This window comes from Chiloscyllium punctatum, chromosome 4 (genome assembly GCF_047496795.1).
Source record: "Chiloscyllium punctatum isolate Juve2018m chromosome 4, sChiPun1.3, whole genome shotgun sequence".
NCBI lineage: Eukaryota > Metazoa > Chordata > Chondrichthyes > Orectolobiformes > Hemiscylliidae > Chiloscyllium > Chiloscyllium punctatum.
The window spans coordinates 68,824,358-68,845,604 of record NC_092742.1 but is presented as its reverse complement, the minus strand read 5'-3'; the positions used below and the strand labels follow the sequence as shown (position 1 = coordinate 68,845,604).

The 21,247-nt window shown below is 39.7% G+C and overlaps 1 protein-coding gene across 4 annotated transcripts in view; it reads left to right on the top strand.

Annotated features, from left to right (window-relative positions):
• akap6 (A kinase (PRKA) anchor protein 6) overlaps positions 1-21,247 on the top strand; it is a 413,822-nt gene that overhangs the window by 344,868 nt on the left and 47,707 nt on the right. For all 4 annotated transcript variants that reach the window (XM_072568962.1, XM_072568965.1, XM_072568963.1 and 1 more), the window contains one exon: positions 1,194-1,418. In XM_072568962.1, coding sequence (XP_072425063.1) covers positions 1,194-1,418 — 225 coding nt within the window. The remainder of the gene's footprint in view (positions 1-1,193; positions 1,419-21,247) is intronic.

Genomic DNA, 21,247 nt, shown 5'->3' with positions numbered 1-21,247 from the left:
TGGATGCTTTTACTACTTGTGCCATTTCTGGCTCTTATGAAGGAACTGAATTTAATTCCCTTTCATTTATTACAATATAAGGTTTAATTTACACAGGGAGCCTGGGTAGCTGTGAACATTCAGCAGTTTGGATCTGTTGTAGCGAAAGTTATGCATTAAACTATAAAAACAAATGAAAAAGTATTTAACATTGCCATCATTTAGTTTGAATTGATATATGCATAAGAAACTCAAAAGTTAATTTTAAAAATAGTTTTTTTAAAAAACTGGAAAAGAATTTGATGTTGGTTTCATCTGAAGTGAACAATCTGATACAGAAAATGATAGAATAAAATATCAGTGATGCATAGAGTTTAATCCAGGAAATTTTGTCCCCTGTGCTGCATATTACTCCATCTCAATTGCATATTAAACAACCCTATCAAAAAAGGCATTGGCATCTGCTGTGCTGCCACAAATTGTGAATTAAATGAAATTGATGTCCTCTGTCGTATATTTATGAAGACAGACCATTCTCAGAAGTATTCCGCTTATGAAGAATTTATGATTGCAAACTGTTCCTGAACAAAAAGTGGCAATAAATTCTTTTTTTAAACACCCCTCTCAGGGTATTGAGTCTGCTGCTGCTGGTAAATTTGTCACAGCAGAAAACAATAGCTAAATCTGAATTCCTCTGTGAGGCTTTATATTATTAGTATTCCCATGGTATAAGGAACTGGTTTGCCAGAATTTTTCATCCAACATTTTCTTGAATAGATTAGTCTGATACTATTTGTGTACAATGATTTCATTGTATTTGGATGCCATACGCCTTCCCACACCCAGTGTGCTGACTATTGCTCCCAAAATTGCCAAAGATTATTTTATGCTGTGGGTGGACAGTTTAATTTGTGGGGATTTATCATCTAATTCATAGTTTCAATTTGGCTTCTTTTGTTTTTAGATGATTGTTAATTGTTGTTAATTAATGCAGTATAGTAATTTTAAAAATTGTTGAAATAACACACTGTTTTTGTTCGTTTACACAGCAGGTACACTGAACTGTGTCTCAAACTTGATTTTTAATTGGACTTTTTTAAAGGCATTAGTGTTTCTAGCCAGTACCTTTACCAATAAGTGATGATTTGTCAATAGCAACCTTAAAAACTAATCACAGTATACAAAGCTAATTGATATTTTCTTTACTGTATCAGAGAACGCTCAGAGAGAAAACCCAGCACACAGTAATGGGGCCGAGTGGGACAGGAACATGTGATCTTCTGTCACCTGAAAGCAGTAGCCTGGTGAGGCAGCTGGAGGTCAGGATCAAAGAGCTTAAATGTTGGATGAGAGATACAGAGCTTTTCATCTTTAATTCCTGCCTGCTGCAAGAAAAAGAAGGGACAACAGAGGTCCAGAAAAAACTGCAGCATTTTAAGGTAGCTGATCAAATAATGTCCTTTTAATGTATTTTATGGTCCACACATGGCAATTCATGGATGTTTTATGGCAAACAAAAGCCATGAATAGTGAACAAAAATAAAAGTAGTTTTTAGAAAAGGAAGGAACAAGTACTTTAGAATATTGTATGGCATATTGCCAATTTGCATAAAAATAATTGTAATATTAGACATTTGTTATGGGATTTTTGTTATGAAGGTAGGAAGCAAAAATTGAAGAACTATAGCAATATCTCTTTTGCCTGCATTGTAACAGTGTTTTCCTGAATGATTCATAACCCAATATTATTCAGGTATTCTATCGTTCTCAATATATTAAGACTTAGTGTCAGATACATACATGGCAGGAAAAATATTCCAAATGTTAATGACAACATTGAGATGTGTAGTTACTAAACGAAACAAAAGACAAAGAACTGTGGATTCTGGAAACCAGAAATTAAAACAGAAATAGTTGGGAAAACTGGGCAGCACCTGCGGAGAAAAAGCAGGGTTAATATTTTGGGAGCAGTGACCCTTCTTCACAACAGAAGGTGAGTTATCCCAAGGTACTTCCTCAAGATGGCTAATTCAAGAGTAGTATTGACAGAAGAGGAGCAGCTTTTCTCAGTCAATAATTGATGCATACTCTAGAAAAGGGAGTGGCTTGATAAATCATTCTCAAAAATTATTCAGTATGCAGGAATCTGATCTGAACAGATTTGATGTAAGTATATTGCAGTGAGTCTTCATCAATATTCAACAAGATAATTTGCTGAACTCCTGCATCAACTCTACTTACCCATCTTACCTCACACTTTGATTAACGTAGTGCCCAAATATCAGTCAATTTCATTCATGAATATAGTCAACTAAGTACATTGTAGGGTTGAGAATTCCTCAAGATTCACAACCTTGTAAGTGAAGAGGTCTCCCTTTATGTCATCGTCCTGGTTGGCCAATGTCTTATCCTGAGATTGTGAGCCCCAGTTTCAAACTTTTCGACCATGGAAAGCAGCCTCATTCCTGATGAAGGGCTTCTGCCCAAAACATCGACTTACCTGCTCCTTGGATGCTGCCTGACCTGCTATGCTTTTCTAGTACCACACTTCTTCAATCCTCACTTTCTCCTCGCTTCTCTTCCTTGTCCGGAATCTATCCTGTTAAGCTCTCTAAGAATTTTGTATATTTCAAGATCATTGTTTTCTAAATTGCAGAGGATAAAGACCTATTCCACTGAATCTCTCCTCAAAGGACAGTGCTTTCATCCCTAGAATTGGTCTAATGAAGGAGCAAATTTCTGCAGATGCTGGAACCTGTAATGAACACAAATGCTGGAGATCACAATGAGTCAGACAACATCCATGGAGAGACAGCAAGCTAACGTTTTGAGATAGATGACTTTTTGTCAGAGTTCTGATGAAAAGTCATCTAGACTCGAAATGTTAGCTTGTTCTGTCTCCATGGAATGATCAAATGAACCTTTGTGAAGACCATAAGACTTAGGCCATTCAGCCCATCGGGTTTGCTCCTCCATTAAATCATGGCTGATAAATTTCTCAACTCCATTCTCTTGCTTTCACCCCGCAACCCTTGATCCCCTTAATACTCAAGAACCTATCTACCTAACTCTTAAAATATACTCAATGACCTGGCCTCCAAAGTCTTCTGTGGCAATGAATTCCATAGGTTCATGACTTTCTGGCTGAAGAGGTTTCTCCTTATCTTCATTTGGAAAAGACTTCCATTTACTCCAAGGCTGTACCCTTCGATCCTAGTCTCTTAGTGGAAACATCTTCATTTACTCTGTTCAGACCATTCAGTATTCTGTATGTTTCAATTAGATACCCCATATCCTCCTAAACCCCATTGAGTAGAAACCCCAGAATCTTCAAACGTTCCTCATATGACAAGCTTTTCATTCTTGGGACCATTCCCATGAAACTCCTCTGAACCCGCTCCAGGGCCAATACATACTTCCTGAGATATGGGGCACAAAACTGCGCACAATACTCCAAATGTGGTCTGACCAGAGCCTTATAGAACTTCAGAAATACATCCCTGCTTTTATATTCAAGTTCTCTTAAAATATATGCCATCATTGTATTGGTCTTCCTCAACCTGCAAGTTTACCTTGAGAGAATCTTGGACTAGAACTCCAAAGTTTCTTTGCACCAGACTACTGAATTTTCTCTCCATTTAGAAAATAGTCCACGCCTCTATTCTTCTTACCAAAGTGCATGACTTCATACTTTCTCACATTATACTCCATCTGCCACTTCTTTGCCCACTCTCCTAACCTGTCCAAATCTCCTGCAGTCTCTTTGTCTCCTCAATGCTACCTGTCCCTCTACCTATCTTTGTATCATGTGCACTCTTAGCTGGAATGCCTTCGGTTTCTTCATCTAAATCATTAATGTACAAAGTGTAAAGTGTGGTCTCAACACTGAGCCTTGCAGAACACCACTTGTCATTAGCTGTCAACCTGGGAAGGACCCTTTTATCCCCTTTCTCTGCTTTTACCAGACAATCAATCTTCTATCCATGTTAGCACCTTGCCTCCAGCACCATGGACCCATATCTTACTCAGTAGCCTCCTGTGGGGCACCTTCCTGATGAAGGTTTATGCCCAAAACGTTGATTCTCCTGCTGCTTGGATGCTGCCTGATCTACTATGTTTTTCCAGCACCACACTCTCTCCTTGGTTTAACCTGCTCATTACTTCCTCAAAGGGTTCTAACAGATTTGTCAGGCATGACCTCCCCTTGATGAAACCATGCTGACTTTGCCCTAGTTTACCATACACTTCATTCAGAATTCTCATCCTTCACAATGGATTCCAGGATCTTACCCACACCGAGGTGAGGCTAATTGGTCTGTAATAGTCTGTCTTTTGCCTACTCGCTCTTGGCACCACATTGGCAATTTGCCCGTCCTCCTTGACTCTAGCAATTCCTGAAAGATCATCACTAATGCTTTCTCTATCTCTTCTGCTGTTTCTCTTAGAACTCTGGGGTGTAGTCCATCTAGTCCAGATTATTTATCCAACTTCAGGCCATTCAGGTTTCTAGCACCTTCTACTTGGTGATGGCCACTATACCCAGCTCTACCCTGTCACTCTTTTGAATTTTTGGGAAGACTGACACTAAGTAATTATTCAGTTCTTCAGCCATTTCCTTGTTCCCCACTACCTTCTCTTCAGCATCATTTTTCAGTGGTTCCATGTCCATTTTTGCCTCTCTTTTGCCTGTTTCTATCTAAAGAAACTCTTTCAGTCTTCCTCTATTATGGGTGGCACAGTGGTTAGCACTGCTGTCTCACAGTGCCAGAGATCCGGGTTCAATTCCCACTTCAGGCGACTAACTGTGTGGAGTTTGCACGTTCTCCCCGTGTCTGCGTGGGTTTCCTCCGGGTGCTCCGGTTTCCTCCCACAGTCCAAAGATGTGCAGATCAGGTGAATTGCCCATGCTAAATTGCCCGTAGTGTTAGGTGAAGGGGTAAATGTAGGGGTATGGGTGGGTTGCGCTTCGGCGGGGTGGTGTGGACTTGTTGGGCCGAAGGGCCTGTTTCCACACTGTAAGTAATCTAATCTATATTACTGGCAAGCTTACCCTCATGTTCAAATTCTCTCTCCTTATTTCTTTTTTTGTTGCCCTCTGTTGGTCTTTGTAAATTACACAATCCTCTGATTTTTCACTGCCCTTCCCCACATTATGTGCTTTGTCTTTTGCTTTTATGCCATCCCTGACTTCCCTAGTCAGCCATGGTTGCTTCATCCTCCCTGCACCACGCTTCTTTTTCCTTAGGATGAATCTCTGCTGTGTCGCCTGAATTACTCCCAGAAACCCCTGGCACTGCTGTTCACTGTCTTTCCTGCTACACTCCTCTTGCAGTCAATTCTACCCAGCTCCTGCCTCATGCCTCTGTAGTTGCCTTTATTCAGCTGTAAAACTATTACCTCTGATTCTATCTTCTCCTTCTCAAATTGCAGAGTGAATTCAATCATATTATGATCACTGCATCCTCAGGGTTCCTTAACCTTAAGTTCCCTTATCAAGTCTGCTCGTTGCACAACACTAAATCCCGTATTGCCTGTTCCCTAATGGGCTCCACCACAAGTTGCTCCAAAAAGTCATTTTGTAGACATTCCACAAATTCCTTTCCTTGCAATTCGCTACCAACCTGATTTTCCCAGTTGATCTGCACATTGAAATAGCTCATGATCACAGTAACTTTGCCTTTCCTACACATCTTTTCTAACTCCTGGTGTATCTTGCACCCCACTTCCTGACTACTGTTTGGAGGCCTGCATATAACTCCAACAGTGTTTTTTTTTAACCTTTGTGATTCCTCAATTCTACCAATACAGGTTCTACACCACCTGACCCTACTTTGTTTCTTACTATTGATTTAATTTTGGTTTTTACTGATAAGGCAACCTCACCCCCTCTGCCCACCTGCCTATATTTTCGATAGGATGTATATCCTTAAATATTCAGCTCCCAATCCTGATCCCCTTGCAGCCACATCTCCATGATGCCCATCACATCATACCTTGCAATTTGATTCCATTGTTCTTCCTTCCCTCTAAGGCATCTCTCTTAGATGAGGAGACCAAACTATTACAAAATATTCAAGGTACGAGATCAGCAAAATTTTATATATCATTCTTTTATTCCAATCATGTTGAATATACCATTTGCTTTCCTAATTATTTGTTGCAACTACAGGTTAACTTGTTAATTTTTGTATAAGGTCTCTTTGAATTAAAAAATGTGTGGATAATGTGCTTTAGAAAATTATTCTACTTTTACAGTCTTCTAACTTTCACATTTCCCTGCAGTATGCTCCATTTGTCAACTGCTTGCCAATCCCTGAACCTATCTGTATCCTTTTGCAGCCGTTTTATGTTCCATTCAGAACTTACTGTCACAACTCAGTTTATATCATCAGATAACTTCAATATTTGGTTCCCCACTTCAGCATTGTTGTACAATTTAACTACATGAGGCCCAAGCAGTGATTTTTGTGATACTCCACCTGTTGCAACTTACTGTTCTGAAATTTAGTTGTTTGGCATGGTGGCACAGTGGTTAGCACTGCTGCCTCACAGTGCTAGAGACTTGGGTTCAATTCCTACCTTGGGCAACTGTTGGTGTGGAGTTTGCACATTCTTCCTATGTCTGTGTGGGTTTCCTCCAGGTACTCCAGTTTCCTCCCACAGTCCAAAGATGTGCAGGTTAGGTGAATTGGCCATGCTAAATTGCTCGCAGTGTTAGGTGCAGGGGAATGGGTCTGGGTGGGTTGCGTGTTGGTGTTGACTTGTTGGGCCGAAGAGCCTGTTTCCACACTGTAAGTAATCTAATCTATTCTTACTGTGTCTGCTTTATTTCAGTATATTATCCGCAATCCTATAAACCTATAGGGCCCATCAAAGATCAGCAAGGCAGCCTTTGTGTGGAGCCGCAGGAGATGGTGGAAATACAAAATGAGTATTTTGCATAACTGTTTACTGTGGAGAAGGATATAGAAGATATAGAATATGGGGAAATAGATGGTGACATGTTGAGAAATTTCCATATGACAGAGAAGGATGTGCTGGATGTCTTGAAAAGCATAAAGATGGATACATCCCCAGAACATGATCAGGTGTATCATAAAACTCTGTGGGAAGCTAGGGAAGTGATTGCTGGGCCTCTTGCTGAGATATTTGTATCATCGATAGTCACAGGTGAGGTGCCAGAAGACCTGAGGTTGGTTAACGTGGTACCATTATTTAAGAAAGGTGGTAAGGCCAGGGAACTATAGACCGGTGAGCTTGACATTGTTGGTAGGCAAGTTGTTGGAGGGAATCCTGAGGGATAGGATTCATATGTATTTGGAAAGGCAAGGACTGATTAGGGATAGTCAACATGGCTTTGTGCATCAAGTTGATGTCTCACAAACTTGATTGAGTTTTTTGAAGAAGTAACAAAGAGTATTGATGAGGGTAGAGTGGTAGATGTGATCCATATGGACTTCAGTAAGGCATTCGACAAGGTTCCCCATGAGAGACTGATTAGCAAGGTTAGATGTCATGGAATACAGGGAGAACTAGCCATTTGGATACACAACTGGCTCGAAGATAATAGGTGGTGGTGGAGGGTTGCTTTTCAGACTGGAGGCCTGTGACCAGTGGAGTGCCGCAAAGATCGATGCTGGGTGCACTACTTTTCATCATTTATATAAATGGTTTGGATTTGAACATAGGAGGTATAGTTAGTAAGTTTGCAGATGACACCAAAATTGGAAATGTGTGGATAGCGAAAAAGGTTACCTCAGATTACAACGGGATCTTGATCAGATGGGTCAATAGGCTGAGAAGTGGCAGATGTGTTTAATTTAGATAAATGCAAAGTGCTGCATTTTGGGAAAGCAAATCTTAGCAGGATTTATACACTTAATGTTAATGTCCTAGGTAGTGTTGCTGAATAAAGAGACCTTGGAGTGCAGGTTCATAGCTCCTTGAAAGTAGAGTTGCAGGTAGATAGGATAGTGAAGAAGACTTTTGGTATGTTTTCCTTTATTGGTATAGGAGTTGTGGGGTCATATTGCGGCTGTATAGAACATTGGTTAGGGCATTTTTGGAATATTGCGTGCAATTCTGGTCTCCTTCCTATCGGAAGGATGTTGTGAAATTTGAAAGATTTCATAAAAGATTTACAAGGATGTTGCCAGGGATGGAGAATTTTGAGCTGTAGGGAGAGTTTGAATAGGTTAGGGCTGTTTTCAGTCGAGTGTCGAAGGCTGAGAGGTGACCTTATTGAGGTTTATAAAATCGTGAGGAGTATGGATAGGATAAATAGATAAAATCTTTTCCCTGGGGTGGGGGGAATCTAGAACTAGAGGGTGTAGGTTTAGGGTGAGAGGGGAGAGATATAAAAGAGACCTAAGGAGCAACATTTTCACACAGACATGGTGCGTACATGGAATGAGCTGCCAGAGCAAGTGGTGGAGGCTGGTACAATTGCAACATTTAAAAGGCGTCTGGATGGGTCTATGAATAGGAAGAGTTTAGAAGGATATGGACCAAGTGCTGGCAAATGGACTTAGATTAGTTTGGGATATCTGGTCGACATGGACGAGTTGGATCAAGAGGTCTGTTTCCGTGCTGTACATCTTTATGACTCTATGACTCTAAACCCTTGTCTTGCACACTAACCTATTGTAGACAACTTTATTAAATGCCTTCTAAAACTTCAAACAATTGGTTGCCCCTTAAGCATTATGCTATTTACACTCTGAAGAACTTGAACAAGATTGTTAAACAAAGTTCCCCTTTCATAAATCTATGTGGATCCTGCTGAAACATGTGATATCGCAACTGCACTGCTGCCACATTTCTAATACTATGACAGGATAACTGTCTTGTGGTTCCTGTTTCCAGAGGGGTTACATTTACTCCCATGGATTCTGGAAATTTTGTTAATTTCATGTAGAAAAATAGATTGGAATCTTATACCTGCCACCCTGTTGAGTTTTATGGCAGGCACATATATGAGGGCAGGTATGGAGCAATTAGAGGCCCTTCCACCATTTGCTTCTACCCTATTTAAGTATGCAGAGGGAAAGCCCATGGATAGCCTGGTATCAACTGAATGAAGCTTATCATGTGCAGACAATAACAAATAATGTTTATATATGGACTCCCAAGGTCATGGGGGATGAGGAGTGTTTGCTCTTTCAAAGTCTCTTAATGCCTGCATGAGGAATCCAACATTGGGAAAGAGGTAACTGCTTAAAGCCACCTTCCCTTCCTGCAATCCACTTTCCATTATCACATACCTGCGCATAGGCCCCATTTTGAAGTGAGTCGAGAGTGTGGTGCTGGAAAAGCACAGCAGGTCAGGCAGCATTCGAGGAGCAGTAAAATCAATGTTTCAGGCAAAAGCCCTTCATCATTCATTCCTGACTCTAATCTCTAGCCTCTGCAGTCCTCATTTTTGCCCATTTTGAAGTGAGGCCTTGTGCAGATGTCGTACCGGTATCCTCTGGTGGGGTGGCAGTTCCCAGCAGCTGGAATTTTGCCATGGGTCCCTTGGTCAAGATCACACTTTGGTAAAATAAAACTTGTTACTGACACAGTTTTTTATTAATTTGCAAATAAGCTATCCATTTGTACAAGAACAAGTTACCTCATGAATGATGAATCATTGCATGTTTCTGGATAATTTGCTCTATTCTTACTAGCTTTATGAAAACAGATCACAAGTAGGCTCACTGCTAATCCACTAGGTGTCTGTATGGCACAAACTACAGTGGATTTTATCAAGAGAGGTGATGTTGGCTTCTTCCAGGCTTCCCAGCCAATGGTTGAGACCGCCCCGTATACAAGATTCCACCTATATTTATTGCTATTTAAATTTAGATAGATTTGGAGCTGCAATATTTATGCTGATGAATGCAGCTCAGACAGGTTATAATGAATATGGATTAGTGGTGCTGGAAGAGCACAGCAGTTCAGGCAGCATCCAAGGAGCTTTGAAATCCTGAATGAACTGCTGTGCTCTTCCAGCACCACTAATCCAGAATCTGGTTTCCAGCATCTGCAGTCATTGTTTTTACCATTATAATGAATATGGTATACCTATTCAAACAGAGATTCAAGATCCCATTGCACCATTTATTTTGGACAATAATCTTTCCCCCAGTCACATAACCAAAATGTAGATTATAGATCAGTTCACTTCATTGTTCTTTCTGACCTTGGTACGTGCAAATGGTTGCTGCATTCAAATATGTAGCATTTCAAAGTAATTTGTTGTGAAGTGTTTTAGGATATCCTGAAAGACATAATAAGATGCTATATAAATGCAAATTATTTCTTGCTTTATAAAAAAAGAATGATTTTGGTTTTGCCAGTGTTAAAATAGAAGATGTTCTGAATAATCAATGACATGATAGTGTTGATATTTTCTTTTTGGGACCCTGCTGGGTGCTTGATAGCACCCTCTATAGTATATCTCTGTGCTTGCAATATTGTATGCACCTTGCTATTTCCATTGCTGCAATATTTTTCAAGTCTTTCCTCTGGTAGTAGAATGAAGGGTTGGGAGTCCTGAAGATTGTACTGGGAGGAATGCTGCAAAAACTGAATTTAATGCTAAAAATAACACTGGCTGAATGCACGTCTTTATTTAGTTGGAAATCAGCCATCATTTTGTAGCAAAGGAAAATACAACATGAATTGTGCATTACGACAAATACTGACCAAAAATTTGCTTCTTTTGCACATTAATTGCCTATTATATTTGTTAAGTCTGGTCATTTATAGCTTAAGTACCCTTGTAACAATATGATTATTCTTAATGACTGCCAATCATTACCTCTTGTTCAAACCATGAACAATTATTAGATATGAACCCATGGCACTGAGTTTAATGTTGGAACTCAAGTCCTGCTATTCCTGGAGTCATCATAAAAGTTGAAGATTTTAAGAAAGTATGCAAAATTCCACAATTTACTTCTCTTTTCACATCTAGATTGACAGAAAGCACAGATCAGGTTCCTTACTTAATTTGCTTCTTGCTTTACTTAACGTGAATTACTATTTGTTACAAATAAGTAGATAATTACTACAGATAAATAATTATGAACCATTGACATATAATGCTATTAATTAAAACTCTATAAACAGCTATAAAATTCCCCATAAACAAACAAAAAAAAATCAGTCATATGGGTGGAGGGAAAACGGAAAGCCCCTGTTCAGTGACTTCACTGTGATGGTCCTTCTGGTTTGCCAGGACTTGTGGCTTTTTGATCTTTTTGCACATATTTTCACTTGTTTGCAGGTGGCATAGAGCAACTGGCTCACAAATGTTAAGGTCTCTGACTTATTGGTTAAAAGCCATAGCTCGCAGCAACTGATGAGGGGAAACAAACTGGCCTAGTACTTTTAAACTGCAGATAGAAAGATAGCACTTTTTTTTCAGAGTTACAACATCCATAAGAAATTCAGCTACCTGGGAGGCAACCAGGCAGAAGACAGGTAGAAGACCTTTGTCATTGATAACTTGTCACCACTCTCCAGACCAATGTTAAAGATGTGGGGGCTACTGCAGACAATCTGGAACCAGATGGTGTGTATGAAGGGTGATTTGGCCATTCACAAAACAATAGAGTACCCAGCACTTGCAATGAGTGTTATCAGCCTGTTTTTTAAAAAATGCAATAATCTCTTCAACAATCCTTGTTTTTCCTGGAAATCTACCAGCCTAACCTGCTCTGGCCTACTTGTGACTCCAGCGTCACAGCAACGTGGTTGACTCACAACTGCCCTCAATCGAATCAGTTGTATTAATTGCTTGACGACCGTCTCAACTCAGAAATGAACTCGAATGACCATTTGACATCAACCTAAACACCAGAAAGACAATGGCAAAAACAGCTTTGTCAACCTTGCAAAGTCTTCCTTACTAACATCTGGGGGCTAGTGCAAAAATCAGGAGAGCTGTCTCACAAACTAGTCAAGCAACAACTTGAGACAGTCATACTCACAGAATCATAACTTACAAACAATGTCCCAGATATCACCAACACCATTCTTGGATATTTCCTGTACCATTGGCAGGACAGACCCAGCAGACGTGGCAGCACAGTGATATACAGTCACGAGGGTATTGCCCTGGGAATCCTCAACCTTGATGCCAGCCCCCATGAGGTCTCATGGCTTCAGGTTAAACATGGGCAAGGAAATGTCCTGTTCATTACCGCGTACCGTCCTCCCTGACCTGCTGAGCCAGTAGTCCTTCATGTTGAACAACACTTGGAGGAAGCATTGAAGATGGCAAGGGCGCAAAATGTACTTTAGGTATAGTATTTCACTCTCTACCATCAAGAATGGCTCAGCGACAGCACTACCGATTGAGCTTGTTGAGTCCTAAAGGGCATAGCTGCTAAATTGGGTCAATGGCAGGTGGTGACGAATCCAATAACAGGATAAAACATACTTGACCTTGACCTTACCAATCTGCTGGTTGCATGTGCGTCTGTCCATGACAATATCGGTAAGAGGGACCACCACATAGTCCTTTTGGAGACAAAGTTCCAGCTTCACATTGAGAATACTGTCCATCATGTTATGTGGCACTATCACTGCCCTAAATGTGACAGACTTTGGACGGATCTAGCAAATCAAGACTGGGCATCCATGAAATGTTTGCCATTAACAGCAACAGAATTATATTCCAGCACAATCTGTAACATTATGGCCAGACATATCCCCCACTCAACCATTACCATCATGCCACAGGATCAGCCCTGGTTCAACAGAGGATACAGGAGGCCATGCCAGGAACAGCACCAGACACGCTTAAAAGTGAGCTGTCAACCTGGTGAAACTACAAAATAGGACTACTTGCATGCCAAACAGCATAGGCAACAAGTGATAGGCTGAGCTAAGCAATCCAATAACCAAACAGATCTGACCTAGGCTCTGCAGTGCTGCCACATTGAGTCATGAATGGTGATGGACAATTTTAAAAAGTCACAAGATAAGGAGACTCCATAAATGTACCCATTGGAAGAGCCCAACACATCATTCCAAAAGTTAAGGCTGAAGCATTTGCAGCAATCTTCAGCCAGAAATCCTGAGGCAATCTACCTCACCCTTCTCCAGTGGTTCCCAGCATTTCAGCTACCAGTCTTTGGCCAATTCGATTCACTCCATGCGATATCAAAAAACTAGTTGGAGACAGCCCTCCTGAACAATTTTCTGCCACATTTTCTTGTTTTCATTGGCATATTCCTCTTCCCAATTTCAGGGAACAGTTTCTCATTGTTGGCCCTTTTAGGCCAAAGCATCATATCCAGTGAAGCCTAAGTGAAAGAAAAGCAAAGTTGGAATGTCCACACTGCATTTTGATAGTTCTTTCTTTACTTCTTTCTCCTCTGGAATGCATCAATTGTCATGTTTGCGTTGTCTTTTAAATGTTATAGTTGAAGTGGATTTATTAGGGATCATGTCAGCCAATCACTTGGAAAATCTGGAAGCCAAATGCAGTAGTTGGGTTAAAAAACCATGGACATGTATGGAAATGACACATCTCATCCTGGCTACACCTCTATCCTCACTTCCAATCCTACTATGCCTCAGATTAATCTTTTTTTCCTTTATTCTTTTCAATTCAATCAGTACTGTCATGGAAACACAGAAGTGAGGCAAAAAACCTGGAATATCTTCCCTAACAGCATTGGGTGTACCTGCACCACATGGCTAGCAGTAGTTCAAGAAGGCAGCGCCCCACCACATTCTCCAGGGCAATCAGGAATAAAGAACAAATGCTGAACAAATCAGTAAAGCCCACATCCTGTGAATGAATAAATAAAAATATCACAAATCTGAAATTTAAATGATACAGCACAAATTTGGAAGACTAATCTTTAAAACATCAGCTTAGTGCTTGCAAAATCTTCAAAGTAGTGAATTAAGTTCTGTAACTGCCTTTATTTAATGCAGATAAAAAAATATTTTATACTAGTGATTAACAAAATAGTGAAACCAAATAGGCTATTATTGGAAAGAGATATTGGCCTAAACTATTTACAGCTGCTTTGCATTTAAGCTTGGTCCAGATATGTAAATAAAGAAGGTACTTGTTGTAAAAAGACATACTTTTTCCAATTAATATTCAAAGAAATCACATGACCAACAATGAGCCAAGCCATCCATTTTAAAATTTCCACTCTGCTGCTTATTTTCTGTCAATTTTTAAAGTGTACAATACTGCTACTAATTTGTTAAGCATATTAGAAAAAAAAATCTAGCTTTGATTTTAAGATGTGCTAAAGAATAAATTTTCCTTTTAATGTCAAAAGTGAACAGTACACATTACTACAATTCACATAAGGTACATTTCGATGCATTTATTAATGTGAGACTGTCACATTAGCATAATAGAGTACAGAACTGAAAAGCACACTTGCTTCGATATGTTTTTAAAATCTTTCCATAAAACTGTCTGCGACCTTTAAGAAAATTTGTTTTTCTCACTTAGTGTGCATTTGCTCCCTTATCACTAATGCATTTGATTAGTCTTGCAAAATTTTCAATACAGAGTGACTTATTTTAAAGCTTTTACAGGATCATACGTGATGTGCTGTGAACAAAAACTATTATTTTCCATTAAGATAACAGAAGCAATATAATGTTGTAACAGCATTTATAGAAAATCTCTTCAGCTTCCATCAGTAAATCTTTTATAGTTTATACTTAAATCCTTCTAAATATCAGGTTCAGCACTATGTTTTCCTATTCCACTAATACAGGGAAGTCAACAAGCTGTGGTAAGGTAGAAAAATGATAAACAGGACAGCTGAGAGGAAATTGGAAATGCTGATCTGTGATATATTGGCCACATCAGTACTTTTGTTCATTTTCCTATTATTGGCTACTTTGACAGACATGTTTTAAAATAATATGGTTTTATTGTCTTTACTGCAAAAGAAAAAAAAAGATATTTGTTACAATTGTGAATAAAGTATCATACACTGAACTGGTAAGCTATATACACATGGCACATTCTGAACAGCTGTGGGTGTTGCTTCACAATGAACCATTATTATAACACATGTCTGCAGAGACTTCACAGAATAACAGAACTGTTACAACACAGGCTCAGGAACAATTTACCTAGAGTCACTCCCACACCTTCTTCCTATCAGCCGCACATTCTTCCTTTAGTTTTACTTTTGGATAGGTTTCATTAATATTAGTCATTCCTTGACATCATGATTAAGAACTTGTAAAGTGTATTCTTAAAATATTTAAGTGGACCTATTTCATGAAATTACACATTGATTTAGAACTTTTCATTATCTAGTGTAACTTTTGTCAGCTCACAAATGTATTGCTTTCAAACCTTGAATATATATATTTAAAATGATAATTTAACAAGTTTATATCATTCATAAGAATTATTTCAACACAGACAATTGAAAGTTTAACTTATATTCAAAATGAATTGGCTTTATTTCTGTTATAAGCCAGTCACTGGAAAGGATATATATCATATATGAAATATGTGGTGCAAAATGTTTCATAGAATGAAATTATCGCTAGATTAAACAATGAAGTACTATTAAAGGAAGGAGGGTACATTTTATAGACTAAAGTATGAACTGTTTAAAGATCAATTTCTTGTGAATATCATATGAGTAATGAAAATTAGGGTCTAGGATTTTGCTTTAATATGCCATATATCATGATACACAGAAAATTTGTGAGTATATTGTAGAAATTAGAACTTTATTGAATCAAAGTCTATGAAGACCCTGTGAAATATTTAGCATTGTTCAGCATTGATGATAAATTGAGCTTTCTAGTGGTTATTTTATGGATTTTACAAGAATCATAAGACACACACGCATACTTCTGACGAAATGTGCCAGATGCCAACTTAGTCAAAACATTAACCCACGTGCATATTTAATATCCAGAAGTATGCAGCGTGGGCATATCTTTACATCATGCAGATCTGACGTGAGTACTGCAATTATGGAGCTCAACATTCCAGCTGACACACTCTGTTAAGCCTGAGCAGCTGAGCACCTTCAGGAAAACCTTCTCTCCCACCTACAACCTCTAAATAAGGGGATCATCAACTCCAAATGGGATAAATGATTCCTCCTGGCTTTTTCAATTCTACATGTCTTTGGTGCTTTCCATAATTGTTTCAATTCTCAGAAGTGGTTAAGCAGGTGATGAGGTACTTTTTACTGACTTCAAAGCCTCTGCATAAACTGATTGCTCATGATCTGGGTGCACTTGTCAGCTTGGAAAGAGTATGAGCAGAAACTAACATTTGCTTGAAGAGATACAAGGAAGAGGGAAAGAAAGGCTCTTAGCAGAATGCCAAATCCACTCAATGTATTCAGTGAGAAATTTTCCGACTGACCCTCAGCAGTGGACAAACTCATTTGAGGTATCTTCACTTTAGTAAGGAGGTAGTCATTTAAATCAGAAAATAGTGGTGTTGACAAATGCATTCTCTATGAACAACAAAGATCATATTTATGCTGGTAATGTCACTCATGACTTGGGGTCAATACCCACTCAGATGTGTGCAGCATACATACAACAAAAGCCTTGCTGCTACCATAAAACCCTGAGGAATAGGAATGGGAATAGGCTATTTGGATTGTGACTGATCTGATATTCCTCGGGTTCACTTTTCTATCCTTTTCCTGTAACCCTTTCTTTCCCCACTGATCAAGAAGCTCTCTCATCCTTAAGTGTACATAAGGATTCCGCTCCTACAGTTCTCTGTGGGAAGGAGTTCCAAAGACCCCTAATCCTTTGAAAGAAGATATTCCTCTTCACCTTCGTCTTAAATTGGTGCCCCTTTATTCTGAGTCCCTTAAGAATCCTATATGTTTCTCATCTCCAATGAGTAGAGTTTCAACCTGTTTAGCCTTTGCTCATAAGACAATCCCTCCACACTAGGGATCACCCGAGTGAACTGCCTACAATTAAGTGATATCTTTCCTAAATTAAAGGGATCAAGACTGCTTACATTATTCCAGATGTCACATCACTGGCACCCTGTATATTTGCAGTAAGAGTTCCCTGACTCTTAAACTCCAAGCTCCTTGAAATGAGGACAAACTTTCCATTAGCATACCTAGTTATCTGCTACACCTGCATGCTAGTTTGAATGCACAAGTATCTTCAAGTTGCTTTCTTGTTGCGTTTTCCCACAGTATATTCCATTTAACCAACTTTTTGCCCACTTACGTAACCTATCTATCTCTATAAACCTCTCACAACCTGCCTTTCCACCTATTTTTTGTGTTGTCTGCAAATTTGAATTTAATATTCAGTTTGAGAATAGGGAACTTGTGTTGGAAACAACTGTGTTTAATTTAAATAAAGGGAATTACAAATGAATGGGGATAGAGTTAGCTGAAGTGAACTGGGCAGATAGATGAGCAGGAATGACAGTAAACAAGCAGTGGCAGCCATTTAAGGAGGTAGAGTCATAGAGTCATAAGCACAGAAATAGACCCTTCAGTCCAACTCATCCATGCAGAACAAGATTCCCAACTACACTAAGTCCCACACCTGCATTTGGCCCATATCCCTCTAAATCTTTCCTATTTGTGGACCTATCAAAATGTCTTTTAAATGTTATAACTGTACCTTCTACCTCGTGCAGTTCATTCCACATATGAAACATCCTCTGTGTAAAAAGGTTGCCCCTCAGGTCCCTTTTAAATCTTTCTTCCCTCACCTATGTTCCCTCTATTTTAGAACTCCCTGACCCTCAGGAAAAGACCTTATCTATTCACCTTATCAATATCCCTGATGATTTTATAAACCTTTACAAGATCACCCCTGAATCTTCTACATTCCAATGAAAGAAATCCCAGCCTATTCCAGCCTAACCTTATAGCTCAAACCCTCCAATGCTGGCAGCATCCTGGTAAATCTTTTCTGAACACCATGACTCTTTGAAAAAATACATCCCAGTAAGGAGGAAAAATTCTAAAAGCAGAATAAATAAGACATGGCTAACCAAGGTAGATAAGGACAGTATTAATTGAAAGAAAAAAAATTATATAAAGAAGCCAAAGTCAGTGATAGCCCTGAAAACTGGGATAAATTCAAAATCCAGCAGAGGAAGACTAAGGAGATAATAAATAGAGGGAAAGTAAACTACAAGGACAAACTAGCAAGGAATATTAAAACTTACAGTATGAGGTTGTTTAAATGTACATGTCCTTAGTGGCTGCCTTTCCTACACATTTGCCCTTCCTTACTCACTAGTCCAGTGGATGTAGCTTGGTTGTTAGAAGAATGTTAATGTTCAGTGGAGGAATTTACAGATAGTCTTGAAGAATGATCCCAAGGAAGGGAAGGGAGCAAGAATATGTTTATTCTGGGACAGATCAACAGGCCCATGCTCCATGAAGTTTCCGGTATTGCCCTTGAGCAATGCTTTAGCAATCCTAAGCTGTTGGAAAACCAATCACTGGACTGATGTGACAACGCTTTGAACAGTACCAGGCAAAGATCAAATGACAACAGGTTGACTTTACATAGCTTAAATCTAAACTTCCACTGCAGCGCTCAGGCTCTTGTGGAGGCTGCATGTGCTGCAATAAACATGGAAACATTGATCATCAAACATTACATTGTGGTTGCATTCATAAGTACATTGGTGCAATGCTCCCCTCCCCCTGCAAAGTTCTTAGAATCCCTACAGTGTGGAAACAGGCCCTTCGGTCTAACAAATCTACACAAACCTCCCACCCAAACCCATTCCCCATTGCTCGACATTTACCCCTAACTAATGCACCTAACCTACACATCCCTGAACACTATGGACAATTTAGCATGGCCAATTCACCTAACCTGCATATCTTTGGATTGTGGGAAGAAACCAGAGCACACAGAGGAAACCAATGCAGACACGGGGAGAATGTGCAAACTTCACACAGATAGCTGCCTGAGGCTGGAATTGAACTCAGGTCTCTGGCGCTGGGAGGCAGCAGTGCTAACCACTGAGCCACCACACCATTCTGTGTTGAAAAAAATGGGTTTCAGGATATTGCATGCAGTAGTGTGGTAAATGGTACTAAATCTGTTTCTGTTGCATGACTTTGGTTGCAGACAGTTGGGCAAGCTTTTCAATCCATCAAGAATATTGTTGTGTATTAGCCTTCTTCTGTGCCTGGCACATCAAAATTGAATTATTTGCTGCAGAACCTAGGTGGAAGGTTGCCCTCTGGTAAGCTCACACCTGTGCCATCCTTATCACCTGTCCTGATGGAAAACTTTGTGCCCAATGTCTCATTGCATGCAAATCCCACCTCCAATCTCTTCTCTAAGATGTGTGCAGTAACAATATCTGAACAAATGTCTGCATTGCATTATCAAGTAACAGTATGCCATAATGATCACTTTCTTCTATGATTCTTTTTGGATACCTGAAAGGGAAAAATAAGCAACAGTAAGGTTATGGTGAAGGAAGGGAAAAATAAGAGGTGTACGATTATGTGATTTGCAACTTGTTATTTTGATGAGGCTGCTGAATGTCACCTACCAATACAACTGATGGTTACATTCCTCCAAACCCTTCCTATTCATATAGCCATCCAGATGCCTTTTAAATGTTGCAATTGTACTAGCCTCCACTACTTCGCCTGGCAACCCATTCCATACATGCACCACCCTCTGTGTGAAAAAATTTCCCTTTCGGCCTCTTTAATATCTTTCCCCTCTCACCCTAAACCTTTGCCATCTAATTCTAGATTTCCCCCACCCCAGGGAAATGACCTTGTCTATTTACCCTTTCCGTGCCCCTCAGATTTTATAAACCTCTACAAGGTCACCCCTCAGCCTTCGACACTCCAGGGAAAACAGCCATAGCCTATTCAACCTCTCCCTACAGCTCAAATCCTCCAATCCTGACAATAGACTTGTAAATCTTTTCTAAACCCTTTCAAGTTTCACAACATCCTTCCGCTAGGAAGGAGACCAGAATTGCGTGCAATATTCCAAAAGTGCCCTAACCAACATTCTGTACAGCCGCAATATGACCTCCCAACTCCTGTACTCAGTACTCTGACCTGTAAAGGAAAGCATACCAAACACCTTCATGAACCTATCTATCTGTGAGGTGTACGATTATATGATTTGTAACTTGTTATTTTGATGAGGCTGCTGAATGTCACCTACCAATACAACTGATGGTTACATCCCTCCAAACCCTTCCTATTCATATAGCCATCCAGATGCCTTTTAAATGTTGCAATTGTACTAGCCTCCACTACTTCGCCTGGCAACCCATTCCATACACGCACCACCCTCTGCGTGAAAAAAATTCCCTTTCGGCCTCTTTAATATCTTTCCCCTCTCACCCTAAACCTTTGCCATCTAATTCTAGATTTCCCCCACCCCAGGGAAACGATCTTGTCTATTTACTTTCAAGGAGCTATGAACCTGCCCTTCATGATCTCTTTGTTCAGCAAGACTCCCTAGGACCTTACCATTAAGTGTTACAAGTCCTGCTAAGATTTGCTTTCCCAAAATGCAGCACCTCGCATTTATCTAAATCAAACTCCATCTGCCATTCCTCAGCGCATTGGCTCATCTGATCAAGATCCCATTGTAATCCGAGGTAACCTTCTTCACTGTCCACCTCCAACTTTTGTGTCATCTGCAAACTTACTAACTATACCTCTGAAGCTCACATCCAAATCCATTATATAAATGATGAAAAGTAGTGGACCCAGCACCAATCATAGACTCATAAAGATGTGCAGCATGGAAACAGACCCTTTGTTCCAACTCGAACATGCCGACTAAATATCCCAACCCAATCTAGTCCCACCTGCCACACCTGGCCCATATCCCTCCAAACCCTTCCTATTCATATACCCATCCAGATGCCTTTTAAGTATTACAATTGTCCTTGTGGCACTCCACTAGTCACAGACCTCCAATCTGAAAAACAACCATTCACCGCCACCCTCTGTCTTCTACCTTTGAGCCAGTTCTGTATATAGATGGCTAGTTCTCCCTGTATTCCATGAGGTCTAACTTTGTCGCAGTCTCCCAGGGGGAGCCCTATTCTCTCCTTAGTTAACCTTTTGTCCTTAATATATTTGTAAAAACCCTTTGAATTCTTCTTAACCCTATTTGCCAAAGCTATCTCATGTCCCATTTTTGCCCTCCTGATTTCTCTCTTAAGTATACTGCTACTTCCTTTATATTCTTCTAAGAATTCACTTGATCTATCCTGTCTATAATTGACATATGCTTCCTTCTTTTTCTTAACAAAAGC